Source organism: Lethenteron reissneri, chromosome 54, assembly GCF_015708825.2.
Source record: "Lethenteron reissneri isolate LAM-NWPU_2019-01 chromosome 54, ASM1570882v1, whole genome shotgun sequence".
NCBI lineage: Eukaryota > Metazoa > Chordata > Hyperoartia > Petromyzontiformes > Petromyzontidae > Lethenteron > Lethenteron reissneri.
Genome location: NC_083832.1, coordinates 1,931,691 through 1,950,032, shown reverse-complemented (window position 1 = coordinate 1,950,032; position 18,342 = coordinate 1,931,691). Strand labels below are relative to the sequence as shown.

The window sequence follows — 18,342 nt, the reverse complement described above, 5'->3', positions numbered from 1 at the left end:
TTTTTCGTCACTGTACAAGGGCAAGCTTGCTGGGCAAGAGGTCACGTAAAGGGGGGGGGAGGGGGGGCTGTGTGGGGGGTAGAGGGGGGGCTGCCCAACTCCCCCCTTCTCGCCTCCGCTCACTTTAAACAGAATTAGAAGATTGTATTTCAACGGGAATAAAGCCGATGAGCTATAAAGCTCTCTGGTGTCCAACGAGGATGGTTACCTGTGGCCAGCACCGCGCCCGGCCGCCTTTGCATCCCCCAGTTCTAACGTGTGGCTAGGAGATGTTAACTACCTCGCCTGGTGTACAGGAGGTCGTGGGTTCGATCCCGACCCTGACGCCTGCTGCTGTATATTTGGGGTTTGCTGGGGGTTCGTGGTGCAGTGCGCTAACCGTTCTGCCGCCACTCGTGGTGTTCCCTTGTTGGGGCTACTACTTCTACACATGCACACACACACACATGCAGGTCCAATCGTCTTGTGTGCAAGCAGCCAGATTAACTGGAACTACTCACCAGATCTCCCTACCAGATCTTCTCACCAGATATCTCTACCGGATCTACCACCAGATCTCACTACCGGATGCCCCGTCCCACCGGATCCCTGTACCATAGGTTTGTTGAACTTCTTTCGCACCGTACGTAGCCAACCATGCTAATAGGAGGTGCGGAAAACCCGTACCCCCCCCGCCCCCCGCCACCGGAGACCCCCCCAGACTGACCCCACCCCCCCTCCCATGAGGGCGCGGTGCATCTCACCGCCCCGGTGGCGGCACCGCGGCGCGTCTCGGCGTGCGGTTGCCCTTGCCGCGGCCTCGCCGCCCGTCGTGCGGAGGCCCCCTCCAGCGCGTCGCGCCGCCTCCGCCGCCTCCGCCGCCCGTGCCGGGGAGCGCCATCGGCACGGGGGAAGAGGCCGAGGAGCCGGCGGCGGCGCGCGCGGCCTGCTGCCTGCGCCGCGCCCGCTCCGCGCACCACACCCGCTCGCAGTACTCGTCGGCCCTCTGCACCCCGACGTGGCCCAGCAGCTGTGCGACCCCCTTGTGCCAGGCGCGGTGCCCGTGACCCCGGCCCGCCGGCCCCGCCGAGGCGCCGGCGCCGCCGCCGGCGCAGGCGTCGTCGTCGGCGTCGGCGCCCGCCGGCTCGGCGTCGCCGTCGGATTCGCCGGCGCCGTCCTCGCCGTCGTGGCGCTCGCGGCGGTGGTGGTGGTGGCGGCGGTGGGGTTGGCGGGGCGCGACGAGAGCGCGCACGCGCTCGTCCGCGATCACGTGCAGACGCAGGCGGCGCAGGCTCTGCGTGAAGCCGCGCTCCGCCGAGCGGCAGCGGTAGACGCCGGCGTCGAGGCGGTGCAGCGCACGGAAGAGCAGGCCGTGGGGGGTGCGCGCCACGCGCTCGTCCGTCTTCACCTGCGGGGCGGCGGGGGGGGGGGCAGAGGGGGAGGAGGGATCAGGGGCAGATCAGGGGGGGGGGGGGGGCAGGAGGGGGATAGCGCAGCGGCGGGGTCAAGTTCACTGACTGTCAGATTGAATTGCTTGTCAGCTCGTAGAGTAATTGATTGATGGATGTAATCGTTGGCACGTGTGTGCGGTGAGTTGGTGCGTCACGGTGTCACGGCGCGTTGCCACGTGTGTGCGGTGCGTTGGTGCGTCACGGTGTCATGGCGCGTTGCCACGTGTGTGCGGTGCGTTGGTGCGTCACGGTGTCACGGCGCGTTGCCACGTGTGTGCGGTGCGTTGGTGCGTCACGGTGTCATGGCGCGTTGCCACGTGTGTGCGGTGCGTTGGTGCGTCACGGTGTCACGGCGCGTTGCCACGTGTGTGCGGTGCGTGGCGGCGTGCGCACCTCCTGGGTGAGGCCGCTGTGTGCGTGCTGCACGTGCCACGTGATGGTGGCGCGGAGCGAGCGGGGCACGCACTCCAGGAAGGTGCTGTTCCTCTCCACGCCAAACACCACGCGCTCCTCCTCCTGCTCCTCCTGCTGCTGCTGCTGCTCATCCTGCACCGCCAGCGCTCCCGCAACGCCCGCCCCCTGCTCCGCTGAGAACCACCCAGCAGCACCACCACCACCACCGTCAGCACCACCACCATCACCATCAGCCCCACCACCACCTTCACCAACACCTCCACCAGCACCACCATCACCAGGACCACCACCAGTACCTCCACAACGATCAGCACCACACCAGCACCATACCAGAACCACCACTAGCACCACCTTCACCAGCACCACCACGACTACCGCCAGCAGCACCACCAGTATCACCAACACCACAACAACCACCACCACCGTTCCTGACCGCCAATTCCGTGAGTCGCGAGAGTTCGGCTGCGCGTGGGAGAAACCGGGAGAGGCCGGAGTGGAGGGGGCTGACACTCAGAGCCGGCTGCCAACTCCTGGCCACCCCGCACCGCAGCCCCGCGCCTACAGCACCTGGCAAGCCCCAGTGCTGGTGGTGGCGGTGGTGGTTAGCGCGCTGCGCGACCCGAGTTCGATACCCGTTCACGGCTAACACCGGTGACGATTATTTGAACTGGTCGACTCAGCCTCAAATGAGGACCTGGTGCGGTGTGTAAACATCGCCACTAGGGAGACAATAGAGGCCGGGCGTGGTGTTGGCTACCCACCCCCTCGTGTGCCGTGCCGGCCTTTATAGGTGCTCGCTAACAGCACTTGCCCCTACAGCCTATTAAAGCTATATGGGGGATCTTTGTCTTTGTGTCTATGTGTGGATGTGTCTATGTGTGGGTGTGCGTGTGTCTATGTGTGTGTGTGTCTATGTGTCCGGCAAAACAACCCCCTACCTCCTCGTGGTGCCGGACGGGCAACGCTGTCGTGGGCAGTGCCGTGGGAGGAGGGCCAATTCCGATTGGCCTTTCCCCTTATGGCGTCTCTGGCCACCACAGTGTCTAAATGGGGGCTCTGGATGGGTGTGAGGGGCCGGTAACTCTTCCACCTTCAATTAATTACCACTAAACCACGACCACAAAATGTAATAAATAAGCTTGTGCCGAAGGCCCCGGGGGGACAGGTGTCTATGACATCTCCTGGCCAAACCCCATTTGGCGGAGCCAGGAGACTGAATCCTTACCCTCGGGGCTCCTCCAGAAACAACAACAACCACTACGTGTGGCCACGTGGAATGTTGGAACGCTCACTGCGGAGGAGAGGCTGCCACTCCTCTGTCGGGAGCTGGACCGGTACCGCCTGGATCTCTGTGGCATTCAGGAGGTCCGGTGGACCGGCTCTGGCTCCTGCCACCATGAGGGGTGGACAGTCCTCCACTCGGGGCAGGAGACTGCCAAACAACAGGGTATCGCTCTTCTTCTGAATAAAATAATGAAGGGGGCGTGGGAGCGTGGCGGTGAGGTGGGAAGCTGTAAGCCCCAGGCTACTTTGGGCTCGCCTTCCCATCAAACCAAAGGCGAGGAGTGGTGGTCATGGTTACTTATGCCCCCACTGAAGACGAAAATCCGTGGAGGGGTGCAGGCAAGGCCAATGAGTCAGATGCCTTCTATAACCTTCTGTCACAGGTGCTCGCTAAAGTGGCCCCTCGGGATAGAGTCATCTTGTTGGGTGAGTTCAATGCCCGAGTTCGTCAAGATGCTGGCACCTGGTCTAGAGTAATTGGAAGGCATGGGCCAGATCAGCTCAATAACAACGGCAGGAGGCTGCTAGATTTTTGTGCAGCCCATGGGCTTGTAATTACCAACATGCTGTTCCGGGATCGGCGCATCCACACAACAACATGGATGCATGCCGGGTCCAAACAAGAACATCTGCTGGACTACATAGGGATGGAACAGCGGATGCGGGCCCATGTCCTTGACACCAGGACCTACCGTGGAGCTCATCTGCCCTCTGACCATCGACTAGTCATCTGTAAGATGCGCCTGCCATTCTTCCACTCCGGTGGTGGGTGTACACCCAAGACCCCATTCCAACCTCAGGTGGCTTGGTCTCAGTTAGCTGATGAAAGTTCCAAGCGAGAAATTCATCATCGCTCGCGGCTGGGGTTGGCATCGTCCCCGACTCCTCCTGATGTCGAGGGTAAATGGGCGAGGTTAAAGACTGTGACTCATGCAGCTGCAATGGCTGCTTTGGGTACGCGGTGCAGACCTCCCCAGAGACCCTGGCTGACAGAGGAGGTGTTCAGGATAGTTGAGAAAAAGCGACAGGCCCACTCTAATCGTCTACAGCATCCCACGTCAGAGAATGAGGAGGCTTACCGCAGCCTTCGCTCGGAGGTTCGGAGAGCTGTGAGGCGTTGTAAGGATGGGTGGTGGTCGCGGGTTGCTGAGGAGATGGAGTCTGCCCCAGTGGCCCACAATCACAAATCCCTATTTAACTCCATCAAAAAAGTAACCTGCAGCACCACACCTATTACCATCATTAGGGGAAAAAACGGAGATCCAATCTCCGACCCCCAGAAACAGGTTTGCAGATTTGCTGAGCATATCTGTGAGGTCCTGGGGGAGGGAAAATCCCTCAGCCAGGAAAACATCATGGCACAAAGTGGGGATAACTCTACTGAGGCTGCGGTGCCTCAAATATTGGAAGAAGATGTCACCCCTTGTGAGTGGCTGGCTGAGGTGCCATCTGTTGAGGAAGTACTGAAGGCGATCCAGAGTCTGAGACCAGGAAAGGCACCGGGCGGAGATAATCTCCCAAGCGAAATGCTGAGGGAGGGTGGCGTTTGTGCACAGACTGCCCTACATGACATCATAACAACAGTCTGGACCACTGGATGGGTTCCGCAGGATTAAAAGGATGCCCTGGTGGTCCCCCTCTTTAAGAAGGGGGACCACACAGACTGTAACAACTACAAGGGCATCTCACTCCTCAGTGTGCAGGGAAAAGACCTGGTAAGGATTATTCAACATCGTCTTGCCAGGCACACTGAGAAGAGGCTTGCAGAACCCCAATGTGGCTTCATGAAAGGGCGGTCCTACACAGCAGAGGTGTAGGAAATTCAAACAGGATCTACATCATTGCTTTATTGACCTGGTCAAGGCCTATGATACCATCAGTAGGCCTGGGCTCTGGGTTGTTCTTCGTGCTTTCGGAGTCCCTGACCCTCTGCTCACGATCAAATAAGAACCTTCATGATGGTGAGCGGGCCTGGGTAAAACTACGTGGCCGGGAGTCAGAGCCATTCTCTGTACACCTTAGGGTGCGACAGGGATCTCCTCTGGCTCCCACATTATTTAACATATATTTTGATCACGTAGTTTGTGAAGCCTTCAATAGCTGGGGAATTTCCATTTGGTACAGATATAATGGAAGGCTAATCGATGCCCGGGTGCGGTCAAGGGATGGCTCCCTATTGGTCAACCACGTTATGTATGCCGATAATTTGGTAATTGCTGCTCATTCAGAGGAGGAGTTAGAGACGCTTCTGCTGAAACTGGAGTGTGCCACTAAGAGGTGGGGCCTTACCATCAGCCCCACCCAAACTAAGCACCTGCCTGGGTATTTTGTACCATTGGACACTCCACCCCCACAACTCCCAATCGGTGATGGGGCAGTTGTGGAGAGAGTGGAGAGTTTACCATACCTGGGCAGTGTGCTTATGACCGGCTCCAGTTTAACAGCAGAGGTCTCACTCCGAATCAGTCGAGCGGCATTATCTTTTCATCAGTTGCGTAACGCTGTATGGAGGCTACCTGGTCTATCACTCCTCACGAAGCTTCAGGTCTTCTCGGTCACGGTCATTCCCTCCATTCTCTACGCTTGCAAAACGTGAACCCTCCTAATGGAACATCTTTGCCGGTGAGAAACATTTAGGCTGGCCTGCCTACGATCCATCCTGGCTTTAACTAGGCTGGATTGTGTGAGGAGCTCACAAATCCTTGAAAGATCTGAGCAAAGTCCCATCGGTGAGCTCCTCTGGCAGGCAAGTCTGCGTTGGCTGGGTCATGAAGCCCGCATGCCCAGCCACCGGGCGCGGCATGGGCTAGAGAAGAGATGGAGTGATGTGGTACAGGAGGACGTGGAGCTGAGTGGACTTGTCGATGACTGGTACCAGCTGTGTCAAGGTCGGCCTCTGTGGAGGAGGCTCGTGAAGGACGCTACTGGGCAGTTGGAGGCAATCGCCCTCCAACAACAACGAAAGGCAGAGGAGCGATGCTTACAACAACGAGTGGAGCGCCGGGTGGATAAAGCACAGCAAATTGGTACAGTAGGGGGCACAGGTGGTGCATCAGCCAGTCATCTCGGTCATCTCAGTCAGTCGACCCGTGGCACCTGGGTCTGCCCCGTGACCTCCTGCCAGCGGGCGTTCGACACTGCACGTGGCCACAAGTTGCACATGGCCTAGCACAAGCGTCGTGGTGACGTCACCGCCACTTAGTGGCGAATGGCGGTTGTTGTTGTTGTGTGTCTATGTGTAGATGTGTCTATGTGTGCGTGTGTCTACGTGTGTGAGTCGTGTGCCACAGTGCCGGCCTTCATAGGTTGCTGCAGCTCACAAACAGCACTTGCCCCAACAGCCCTTTAATGCTACACGGGGGATCTTTATCTTTGTGTCACTTTGTCTTACCACCCTATACAAAACCGCACCGCGTTCCCACCCCCCAGCCACCCCGAGGGAGTCCACTGCTTGATAATAAACAACCCCCAAAACAAACAAAACTAAAATAATCTTCACTCCCCCAGGGCTTCATTCCCAACCGGCAAAAAATATTCCCGTTTCACTCCCCCCCCCCCCACCCCCCGCGGCACCACACCACGATATAGCGGCACCACGCCACTGGCACCACCGCCGCAGTGCCACCGACAGGGCAAGGCACCACCGCTGGCACCACGCCACTGGCACCACCGCCACAGTACCACCGACAGGGCAAGGCACCACCGCTGGCACCACGCCACTGGCACCACCGCCGCAGTGCCACCGACAGGGCAAGGCACCACCGCTGGTACCACCGCTGGTACCACCGCTGGCACCACCGCACGTCGCCAACCGCGCTAGGACTGAGGTGCGCGGGGTTGGCGGGGCGAGGGGACAACAAACTGGACTCTAAAGAAATTGAGCTTTCCATCTCGACGACGACTCGAAAGTGTCATAGCTACCGGTGGCTTTCCTCAAACTCTCCGCACGTCACGGCCCCCACGCCCGCGGCACTCAGCACTCGGCAAGCCTCCGCCGGTCACCCGCCGAAATGTCGGATTCTAAAATCCAAACTCGCCTATTTTTATTTTACTTTACCAGGAGGCAAGGCCCCGCTGAGATGCTACGTAGCTGTCTTTCAGAAGCGGCCTGGCTATCAACAACGATAGCTCGACGAAGTGGCGGCCCATCATCAGCATCACCATCATCAGCATCACCATCATCAGCATCACCATCATCAGCATCACCATCATCAGCATCACCATCATCAGCATCACCATCATCAGCATCACCACCGTCATCACGTGTAGCAGCGTGATGTTGATTCTCAATACGAAGCGGAAAAACCGGGGAGACCCGGAGAAAAATCCACGCGACCGCGGGGAGAGGGAGACACCACAAACTCCACATATACAGCAGGCGTCAGGGTCGGGATCGAACTCACGACCTCCTGTAGACCAAGCGAGGTAGTTAACGTCTCGCCACATTGCAAAGTGATTACAAACAGGCGTCAGGGTCGGGATGGAACCCACGACCTCCCGTAGACCAGGCGAGGGAGTTAACCTCTCGTCAGAGTGCAAAGTGGTTACAAACGGGTGTCTGGGTCGGGATGGAACCCACGACCTCCTGTAGACCAGGCGAGGGAGTTAACCTCTCGTCAGAGTGCAAAGTGGTTACAAATGGGTGTCAGGGTCGGGATGGAACCCACGACCTCCTGTAGACCAGGCGAGGGAGTTAACCTCTCGTCAGAGTGCAAAGTGGTTACAAACGGGTGTCTGGGTCGGGATGGAACCCACGACCTCCTGTAGACCAGGCGAGGGAGTTAACCTCTCGTCAGAGTGCAAAGTGGTTACAAATGGGTGTCAGGGTCGGGATGGAACCCACGACCTCCTGTAGACCAGGCGAGGGAGTTAACCTCTCGTCAGAGTGCAAAGTGGTTACAAACGGGTGTCTGGGTCGGGATGGAACCCACGACCTCCTGTAGACCAGGCGAGGGAGTTAACCTCTCGTCAGAGTGCAAAGTGGTTACAAATGGGTGTCAGGGTCGGGATGGAACCAGCGACCTCCTGTAGACCAGGCGAGGGAGTTAATATCTCGTCAGAGTGCAAAGTGGTTACAAACGGGTGTCTGGGTCGGGATGGAACCCGCGACCTCCTGTAGACCAGGCGAGGGAGTTAACTGCGGCGTCCCCAAGGCTCAGCCCGAGAGACGGTGGGACCGGGCGAAGGTTCTCCGGCGAGAGGCGACGCGACTGAAGGCGAGCTGGGGTAGCCACCAGCGCACGGTGCCTACCGATGTTGGTCTGGTCCAGGCACTGCATGAAGGGGTCGCCGTTGAGGATGTTCTGCCTCCGGAACCTGCGGCTGCATCGACGACGACGATAAACACCACGGCACGCATCAGCGGGACGCGCGCCTGCCGCTCACGTGTAACGATGAATGCGTGTGAGCACACGTGTGTGTGTGCATGTGTGTCGTGTGCGCGTGTGTGGTGTGTGTGTCTGGTGTGTGTGTGTGTGGTGTGTATGCGTGTGTGCGTGTGTATGCGTGTGTTCGTGTGTGTGTGGGTGCGCGTGTGTGGGTGCGCGTGTGTGTGTGCGTGTGTGTGCGTGTGTGTGGTGTATGTATGCGTGTGTGGGTGCGCGTGTGTGTGGGTGTGTGTGCACGTGTGTGGTGTGCGTGTGGGTGCGCGTGTGTGTGTGCGCGTGTGTGGTGTGTGTGCGCGTGTGCGCGTGTGTGGTGTGCGTGTGGGTGCGCGTGTGTGTGTGTGCGCGTGTGTGGTGTGTGTGCGCGTGTGTGGTGTGCGTGTGTGGCGTGCGTGCGCGTGTGTGTGCCGTGCCGGCCTTCACAGGCGCTCCTCGCTAACTGTACTTGCCCCCACAGTCTGTGAAGGCTACCGGGCGGTGTCACTAGACAGCGTGTATCTGCTGTGTCACTAGGCAGCGTGTATCTGCGGTGTCACTAGACAGCGTGTATCTGCTGTGTCACTAGACAGCGTGTATCTGCTGTGTCACTAGACAGCGTGTATCTGCTGTGTCACTAGACAGCGTGTATCTGCGGGTTACCTGCGCGCGGCGTGATGGTACTTGGAGCAGGAGAGACCGTCCCAGGCGCAGTAGGGGTCGCGCGCCAGGCAGCACTCGGCGCACACGCTGCCATACGACGCGCACTGCTGCAAGCGCAGTGCCACCACTCCTGCCGCAGAGCCCACGAACAGCCGCTGCTGCTCACGCACGAGCAGAGGGGGAGCAGGGGGAGGGGGGAGCAGAGGGGGAGCAGAGGGAGGATGTCAGTCATGGGCCCAGGTAGAGGGACACACAACTTAACGTGTGCTGGTGGTGGTGCTGGTGGTGCTGGTGGTGCTGGTGGTGGTGCTGGTGGTGGTGCTGGTGGTGGTGCTGGTGGTGCTGGTGGTGCTGGTGGTGGTGCTGGTGGTGGTGGTGCTGGTGGTGGTGCTGCTGCTGGTGTTGGTGGTCCTGGTGGTGGTGGTGCTAGTGCTGGTGGTGGTGGTGCTGGTGGTGGTGCTGGTGGTAGTGCTGGTGGTGGTGCTGGTGCTGGTGGTGGTGGTGCTGGTGGTGCTGGTGGTGCTGGTGGTGGTGCTGGTGGTGGTGGTGCTGGTGGTGGTGCTGGTGGTGGTGGTGCTGGTGGTGGTGCTGCTGCTGGTGTTGGTGGTGCTGCTGCTGGTGCTGGTGGTGCTGGTGGTGGTGCTGGTGCTGGTGGTCCTGGTGGTGGTGGTGCTGGTGGTGGTGCTGGTGGTAGTGCTGGTGGTGGTGCTGGTGCTGGTGGTGGTGGTGCTGGTGGTGCTGGTGGTGCTGGTGGTGGTGCTGGTGGTGGCTACGCTGCGCTGCTGCTGCCTGTGATCCCCTAGTGCGAGGGTTGGTGGCTCACGCACAGATGGGCTGTGAAACTCTCATGGGTGTCGGGGAGGAGCCGTGCCCCAGGCTCTGGCAGGAGAAGGCGGTGCAGCAAAGTGTGGACTCGATGTGTTCCATCTGTCCGGGGATAGAGTGCTGCCCCCTCGCATGGCGTGCTCTCATTATTCGTCTGATTTTTTCTTCACGTATACAGGTTGCTTCACAAAAATATTAACACTTATATGGGACTCGCGTTTTTAATGGGAGAAGAACGGTTAATACTACACTGTAACGTGATAACAAATGTCATGTTAATAGCTTCAAAGAGTCTCCACTTGTTCACTATCATTGTCACCGCACACGTGGAATCTTCTCCAGGTGGTCTCCAGAGTCCCGGAGGAGGCACGACACTTCTCGTGGCGTTGTTGCAAATTCTCAGAAGTGTTCACTTTTATTTGTTGAAGCACCCCTGTACATGAAGGACCGCAGAGCTTGGGCAACTGTTGGGTAGCCACGGGCTCCTCGTCTGCGGTTCCTCCTCCTGGCGCCCACTGAGTCACCCCCCCCCCCCGCCTCTCTCTCTACGCCAGGGGTGGGGAACGTCCGGCCCGCGGGCCGTGTGAGGCCCACGAAATCATTTGGGTCGGTCTGGCCCTGCCAAGGCAACCGCAGGCGAGACTCGAAATTCAATACATCTAGGAGCAAACCTGGAAAAGCAGTTGCGAGTAGCAACATCATCAACACCAGCAGCTAACATCATCATACGCCTCGCCAAAGAGTAGCAGTTCCAGCCATCGCATTAGGGGCGAGTTCATTCAATGTTTGACCAAATATAACGGGCTAATTTTTAAGTTGATGATTTTGTATGGCCCGTGAATGATTTTATATATATCCAAATGGCCCTTGGCAAAAAAAAGGTTCCCCACCCCTGATCTACGAGATCGAGCGAGCGGGGACCGTGCGGAGGCAGTGGTTGTGATAGTTGTTACTGTTGTTGTTGTTGTTATTAGGATTGTAGAGTGGACAAGGCAGTGGTTGTGATGGTTGTTGTTGTTGTTGTCGTTATTAGGATTGTAGCATGGACGAGGCAGTGGTTGTGATGGTTGTTGTTGTTGTTGTTATTAGGATTGTAGCGTGGACGAGGCAGTGGTTGTGATGGTTGTTGTTGTTGTTATTAGGATTGTAGCGTGGATGTCTGTGCGCTGAACAAGCGATGGGGGAGTGATTGGGGGAGTGATTGGAAGGAGTGATTGGGAGGAGTGATTGGGGGGGGAGTGATTGTGGGAGTGGTGGGGGGAGTAGTGGGGGGAGTGATTGGGGAGTGATTGGGGGAGTGATTGGGGGAGTGGTGGGGGTGTGGTGGGGGGAGTGATTGTGGGGAGTGGTGGGGGGAGTGGTGAAGGGAGTGGTGGAGGAGTGGTGGGGGGAGTGGTGGGGAAAGTGGTGGGGGGAGTGGTGGGGGGAGTGGTGGGGGGAGTGATTGTACCCGCTTGACGGAGATGGCCATGGTGGTGATCGCGGTCGGCACCTGGGGGGGGGAGGCGGCACAGACGTCACTGAGTGGCACTACCACCACCGTCATCATCACCACCACCGTCAGTAACACACACACGGTAACACACACACAGTAACACACACACACACAGTAACACATACACAGTAACACAACAACAACAACAACCGCCATTCGCCACTAAGTGGCGGTGACGTCACCACGATGCTTGTGCCAGGCCAAGTGCACCTTGAGGCCACGTGAAGTGTCGAACGCCCGCTGGCAGGCGGTCACGGGGCAGACCCAGGTGCCACGGGTCGACTGACCGAGATGACCGAGATGACTGGCTGATGCACCACCTGTGCCCCCTACTGTGCCAACTTGCTGTGCTTTAGCCACCCGGTGCTCCGCTCGTTGTTGTGAGCGTCGCTCCTCCGCCCTCCGTTGTTGTTGGAGGGCGACTGCCTCCAACTGCCCAGTAGCGTCCTTCACGAGCCTCCTCCACGGAGGCCGATCTTGACACCGCTGGTACTAATCATCGGCAAGTCCACTCAGCTGCACGTCCTCCTGTACCACATCACTCCATCTCTTCCCCAGCCCGTGCCGCGCCCGTCTAGCCTCTATCTGGCTGAACAAAAGCTGTTTAGGCATGCGGTGGCTGGGCATGCGGGCTACATGACCCAGCCAATGCAGCCTTGCCTGCCAGAGGAGCTCACCGATGGGACTTTGCCCAGATCTTTCAAGGATTTGTGAGCTCCTCACACAATCCAGCCTGGTTAAACCCAGGATGGATCGTAGGCAGGCCAGCCTAAATGTTTCCAACCGGCGAAGATGCTCCACTAGGGGGGTCCACGTTTGGAGCATCTTCGCCGGTTGGAAACACACAGTAACACACACACACACAGTAACACACACACACAGTAACACACACACACACAGTAACACACACACACAGTAACACACACACAGTAACACACACACACACAGTAACACACACACACACACACAGTAACACACACACACAGTAACACACACACACAGTAACACACACACACACACAGTAACACACACACACACACACAGTAACACACACACACACAGTAACACACACACACAGTAACACACACACACAGTAACACACACACACACACAGTAACACACACACACACACACAGTAACACACACACACACACAGTAACACACACACACACACAGTAACACACACACACACAGTAACAACACACACACAGTAACACACACACACACACACAGTAACACACACACACACAGTAACACACACACACACACAGTAACACACACACACACACACAGTAACACACACACACACACAGTAACACACACACACACAGTAACACTCCCTCAGCGATGCCCGCACGTCGTTGGGCACGAAGTCCGACGTTCCGCTACCGCGTCCCGGGGGGCTCCTTCCAGAGAGCGGCACTTTTTGGGAAGGAAGCTACTCCGCAAGGGGGGCCGTGCGCGGAACGTCGGACGTCGTCGCGCCGAGCGGCGGGGAGCGTGGGGGGGGGGGGGGGGGCTCTGGCGGTCACCTTGAAGGCCTGCAGCTCCTCCAGGATGACCTCCTCGGGGGCGCTGACGCCCTCCCGCTCGATGGAGATCACCTTGAGAACCAGGCCAGCGTCTGGCGGGGGACACGCGGGGAGGGGGAGGGGTGGGGGTTAGACGCCCGCCCACTCACTCACTCACTCACCCACCCACTCACCCACTCACCCACCCACCTACTTACTCACCCACCCAGCCACTCACTCACCCACCCACCCACTCACTCACCCACCCACTCAGCCACTCACTCACCCACCCACCCACCCAGCCACTCACTCACCCACCCACCCAGCCACTCACCCACCCACCCATCCAGCCACTCACTCACCCACCCACCCACCCAGCCACTCACTCACCCACCCACTCCCTCACCCACCCACCCACCCACTCACTCACCCACCCACTTACTCACTCACTCACTCACCAACCCAGCCACTCACTCACCCACCCACTCACTCACTCACTCACCCACCCACTTACTCACTCACTCACCAACCCAGCCACTCACTCACCCACCCACCCACTTACTCACTCACTCACTCACCCACCCACCCAGCCACTCACTCACCCACCCACCCACCCAGCCACTCACTCACCCACCCACCCACCCACTCCCTCACCCACCCACCCACCCACCCACTCACTCACCCACCCACTTACTCACTCACTCACTCACCAACCCAGCCACTCACTCACCCACCCACCCACTCACTCACTCACCCACCCACTTACTCACTCACTCACCAACCCAGCCACTCACTCACCCACTCACTCACTCACCACCCACTTACTCACTCACTCACCCACCCAGCCACTCACCCACCCACCCACTCACTCACTCACTCACCCACCCAGCCACTCACTCACTCACTCACCCACTCACTCACTCACCCACCACCCACTCACTCACCCACCCACCCACCCACCAGGGACGTGCGGTCAGGGGAGGCAGAGTCTCACCTGTCACACTCCAATGACAATAGCTGTTACGAAAAGTTAAAATAAAATAAAAATAAAATTAAATACATATTAAGATTTTTCCACTGATCTGTGTTATAAATGTCATTTCTGTACGATTCCAATCATTTTTATCGTCAAAATCACCAAATTTGCGGAGCTCCGCAGCAAATACAGGAAGAGATGAGAGGTGAGGCAGCGACGAGCTCAGCCTCCCCTCTGATTGCACAACCCCTCAGTAACTGGATGGAGCGCGGGCAATAAGCGCGTGCCTGTTACTATCTCAGTATGTCACCAATGTAATGTTTGTAGATCCCTTCATTTCATGTCCTCGCCTTCCATACTCCAGGTAACTTATGTGTATAAAGATTTTTAGGCCCAACGGTCTCGTCATGAAACTGCAATGAAAAAGCACCAGGGGAGGCAGCTATCACATCTGCCTCACTGAGGGGGACCTGTCTAACACGCCCCCTCAGTGTGTGAACTTGGCTCTGACACTTGCCAGTGCCTCCCCAGCCATTGACCTCACCGCACGTCACTGCCACCCACCCACCCACGGCACCCACCCACCCACCCGTGCCCACCCTCACCGGTGGCGAGGAAGAGGACGTCGTAGGGGCCGTCCTCCGCCTGCACGCGGTCCACCACGACGCGCGTCAGCCGCTGCCCCGACCCTCGGCCGCCGCCGCCGCCGGTGCTGACGAAGAGGGGGCGGCCGTGCGCGGGCCCCACGGGGCGCGCCATGAGCGGGTGCGAGCGGGCAAAGTGGAGCACTTCCTCGGGGTAGTCGCGCGTGCTGCGCAGCGGCGAGTCCGGCGGGCTCGTCAGCTTGCTCGGGCACTGGGGGCCGAAACGACGGACACCGACGGGCCGGTAACGCGACTTTTCTCGTCCGGTACCGCCCGCCCGCTCGCCCCGCAGGGCGAATCAATAAAATTCGCCGCGATCGGCAAGGCCACGAGCGGGCGCGTGTGGCGGGGCAAAGTGCGGCTGCCTGGCCGGCGTGGAAGAGTAGGCCAAACGCAGGACCCTCGCGAGCGGCCTTCTCGCTCTCTGGAGGTCACCGCTCTGGCGGACGACGACGACGACGAGGAGGATGACGAGGAGGATGACGATGAGGAGGATGAGGGCCCTTCCACGGGCAGTGGCACGAGCAAGAGCGATTTGGCACGGACGCGCGTTCATAATTTCGGCACGCGGCACGGAACGCGGCCCAAATCCGGCGGCGCCGATCGGTTAGGCGGAGCGTGGCACGGATTACACCGGGGACCCCCACGGCACGGATTACACCTTGCCGTGGGAAATCGCGTCCATCTGTGCGGAGTGGCCAGATCGGTGTCACGGCGAGACGGGGAGAAGCGCCGCCTCCACCCTCCCCGCACCGGGAGCGGCCGCCGTGACCCGCAGGTGTTCACCCTATCCGGCCCCGCGCCTCGTAGAGCCGCGCGCTCCCAATCGCTCTCCCTCCCTCCCTCCCTCCCTCCCTCCCTCTCTCTCCCTCTCTCTCTACCTCCTCTGCCGTGAGTTAACAGAATCAGAGTATTTATTCTGGAGGAATCCGATGAGCTGTGAAACTTTTTTCACAGATGTTCACAGCGGCAGCGCACTAACCGGTGCACCACCGCTCGCTCCACCCCCCGCACACCACCCGCCCCCCCCCCCCGCGGGGTATTGGTCGTCATCGTCGTCATCATCGTTATTATCGTCATCATCATCGTCACCTTGATCATCATATCATCGTTATCATCGTCGTCGTCGTCATCATCGTCGTCGTCATCATCGTCATTATCATCGACGTCAGTATCATCGTCGTCCTCATCATCGTCGTCATCATTTGTTATCATTGTCATCATCATAATCATCATCATAATCATCGTCATGATCATCATCGTCATCGCCGTCATCATCTTGATCGTTGTCGTCACCATCAGCCGTGGCCAATCCACTGCTGGATGGAGGCTTCCCCCGCAAGCCGTGGCGACGGTCCCCACCGCTGGAGAGTGTGTAACTGACAATGCATGCGTGATCATTTGTGGATGCGCGTCTGTGCGCTGGACTTCTTTCGCACCGTACGTAGCCAAGCGTGCTAACCGGAGGTGCATGGGGTAGTGACAGTGGTGGTGGTGGTGGTGATCGTAGGGCCCTGTTTATAAGGCTCGGAATTTTGGGGCTGTCCCCTGTGGCCCCCCCCCCCCGCCCACTCCCCCTCCGTGTGAATCTTCTAAAGCGGCCTCTGGCGCGACCGCTCAAATCCTACGGAGCCGCCGATTTCAACGCTCCATCTCCGCGCCCGCCCGCCCGCCCACCCCCGTGGTATTTACGGAATCGGAGGCACCAAAGAGAAAGTGGAACAGCGCCACAGCCTCCTCGCTCCGTCCGGGAGGCAGGGAGGGAGGGAGGCCTCGTAATCGATTCTCCCACGGCACGGAGACACCACGTGTGGCGCATTAGCCGTGGAATCCCGCTTCGGGATTTACAACTCGCTCGCTCCCTCTCCCTCCTGCTCTCTCTCTCTCTCTCACCCCATCCCTCCGTCTCACACTATATCTCTCTCTCTTTCTATCTCTCTCCCTCCCACTCTCTATCGCCCTTTCTACCTCCATCTCTCTCTCTGTCTCTTTCCTTCTCTCTCTTTCTTCACGATCAGAGGAAACAAGAAGATGCTCGGTGTAGTCGGCACTTTGCTTCGTTCATCATTTCGGTTTTTTGTTTTTCAATGCTGTCTCCTCCTCTACCTCCATCTCTCTCCATCTCTCTATTCCTCCATCTCTCTCTTCTTCTATCTCCCTCCCTATCTCTCTCCCTCTCGCTCTCTCTCTTCTTCTCTCTCCCTCCCGCTCCCTCTCCCGCTGCCTCTCTCTCCCTCCCAACTCTCTCTCTCTTTCTCACGACAACATCACCGAGGCGGCGGAGCGATTGCATCGTCACAAATGTTTCATGGATTCACAGCAAAAGTGAAGGCTGTGTAAAGAATTTACATCTGGGGCACTGTGGGGGCCCTCTAACGTACGTGCGTGTGCGCGTGTTGAGCTACTTTAGCACCGTGCGTAGCCGACCGCGCTAATAGGAGACGCGGGGAAAGGACAACACAACACTAAACACACAAGAAGCAGTTCCAAAGACATGAGCTTGCCAATCGAGACGACGACGACGATGATGATGATGTAAAAGTGCAGCTCAGCTCCCAGCAGCTTCCTAACATCGGAAGGGAAGAGCGTTCCAGACGGCCGAAAACGCCGCGCGACGACGCGGCGACCGCCGTCTTTGTCGGACGGCAGCAGCCCGAAGCCGCTGCCGCCGCAGCGACGGTGACGGGAGGGAGGCGGCGTGATGGTGGCTTGTTGCTCCTTGACGGGATCAGCGACGTGTCGCGCTCCATTCGTGACGAGCGCTTCGTGCGCGACGAGCGCCGATCTTCTGACGATGCGAGTCGCTCGGCACACCGGCGAGCACCGGAACCGACAGGGCGGACTTCTGTCGCACCGTACGTAGCCCACTGCGCTAACGGGGGGCACGGTGGGGGGCCCTGCTGTGCGTGCGTGCGGTGCGAGGGGGGGCGCGTACTCACAAATCCCGGGCGGGGGTACGGCACGCGGCCCTCGAACGCCGCCCACTGGAACTGGGGGCCCTCCTTGTGGGCGTAGGCCCCGTTGAAGGCGTCGCGCACGTCCAACATGCGGTACGCGCACACCGCGTCGCCCTGGAACACGTGGCTGGGAACGCGCACACGACACGCACACGTGACACGCACACGACACACACACGCACACGTGACACGCACACGACACGCACACGACACGCACACGACACGCACGAGCACACGACACGCACACGCACACGCACACGTGACACGCACACGCACACGACGGGCACGCGTGGGCACGCACGCACGCACAGAAGGGAGGGAGCCGGTGTTACTCCCATCATCACCACCGCCATCACATCCACTGCCATCATCACCACCACCGCCATCATCATCACCACCACCATCGACAACCACTATCACTGCTACAACCGCCACCGCCGCCTCTAGGCTGCGACCGCCCCGCCAGAGGCCCAGAGCGTGGCTGCCTGCGGCGAGTCGAAACGAGCGGAGCGCGAGCGGATTGGCGTGGACCGCGGTGATCTGCTCGCGTCGCTGGAGACCTCCACGGGGGAGCGGTGTGGGATTGGGGGGGGGGTAAATGGGGTGCCCCCCGCGCCAAATATTCCAGAACTCGGCGCGCTCGCGTGAGTTGGAGCGGGAGGCGTGGGGGGGGGGGGACGGCTCAAATCGCAATCCACAGCCTCTCCGTCACGCGGTGCGATCTGCATCGCGGGGGGGCGGGTGGGGGGGGGGGGAGCGAAGTGGAAGAAGTTTTTCTCACGA

The 18,342-nt window shown here is 59.1% G+C and overlaps 1 protein-coding gene across 1 annotated transcript in view; it reads right to left on the bottom strand.

The window, feature by feature from the left end:
• Nucleotides 1-732: 732 nt before the first annotated feature.
• Nucleotides 733-18,342, bottom strand: part of LOC133356412 (semaphorin-3E-like) — a 49,200-nt gene continuing 31,590 nt past the window's right edge. The window contains exons 11-18 of the mRNA XM_061573925.1: nucleotides 17,542-17,686; nucleotides 14,564-14,813; nucleotides 13,004-13,095; nucleotides 11,427-11,468; nucleotides 9,152-9,309; nucleotides 8,380-8,450; nucleotides 1,824-2,017; nucleotides 733-1,387 (exon numbers count right to left, since the gene is read on the bottom strand). Coding sequence (XP_061429909.1) covers nucleotides 740-1,387; nucleotides 1,824-2,017; nucleotides 8,380-8,450; nucleotides 9,152-9,309; nucleotides 11,427-11,468; nucleotides 13,004-13,095; nucleotides 14,564-14,813; nucleotides 17,542-17,686 — 1,600 coding nt within the window. The 3' untranslated portion in view covers nucleotides 733-739. The remainder of the gene's footprint in view (nucleotides 1,388-1,823; nucleotides 2,018-8,379; nucleotides 8,451-9,151; nucleotides 9,310-11,426; nucleotides 11,469-13,003; nucleotides 13,096-14,563; nucleotides 14,814-17,541; nucleotides 17,687-18,342) is intronic.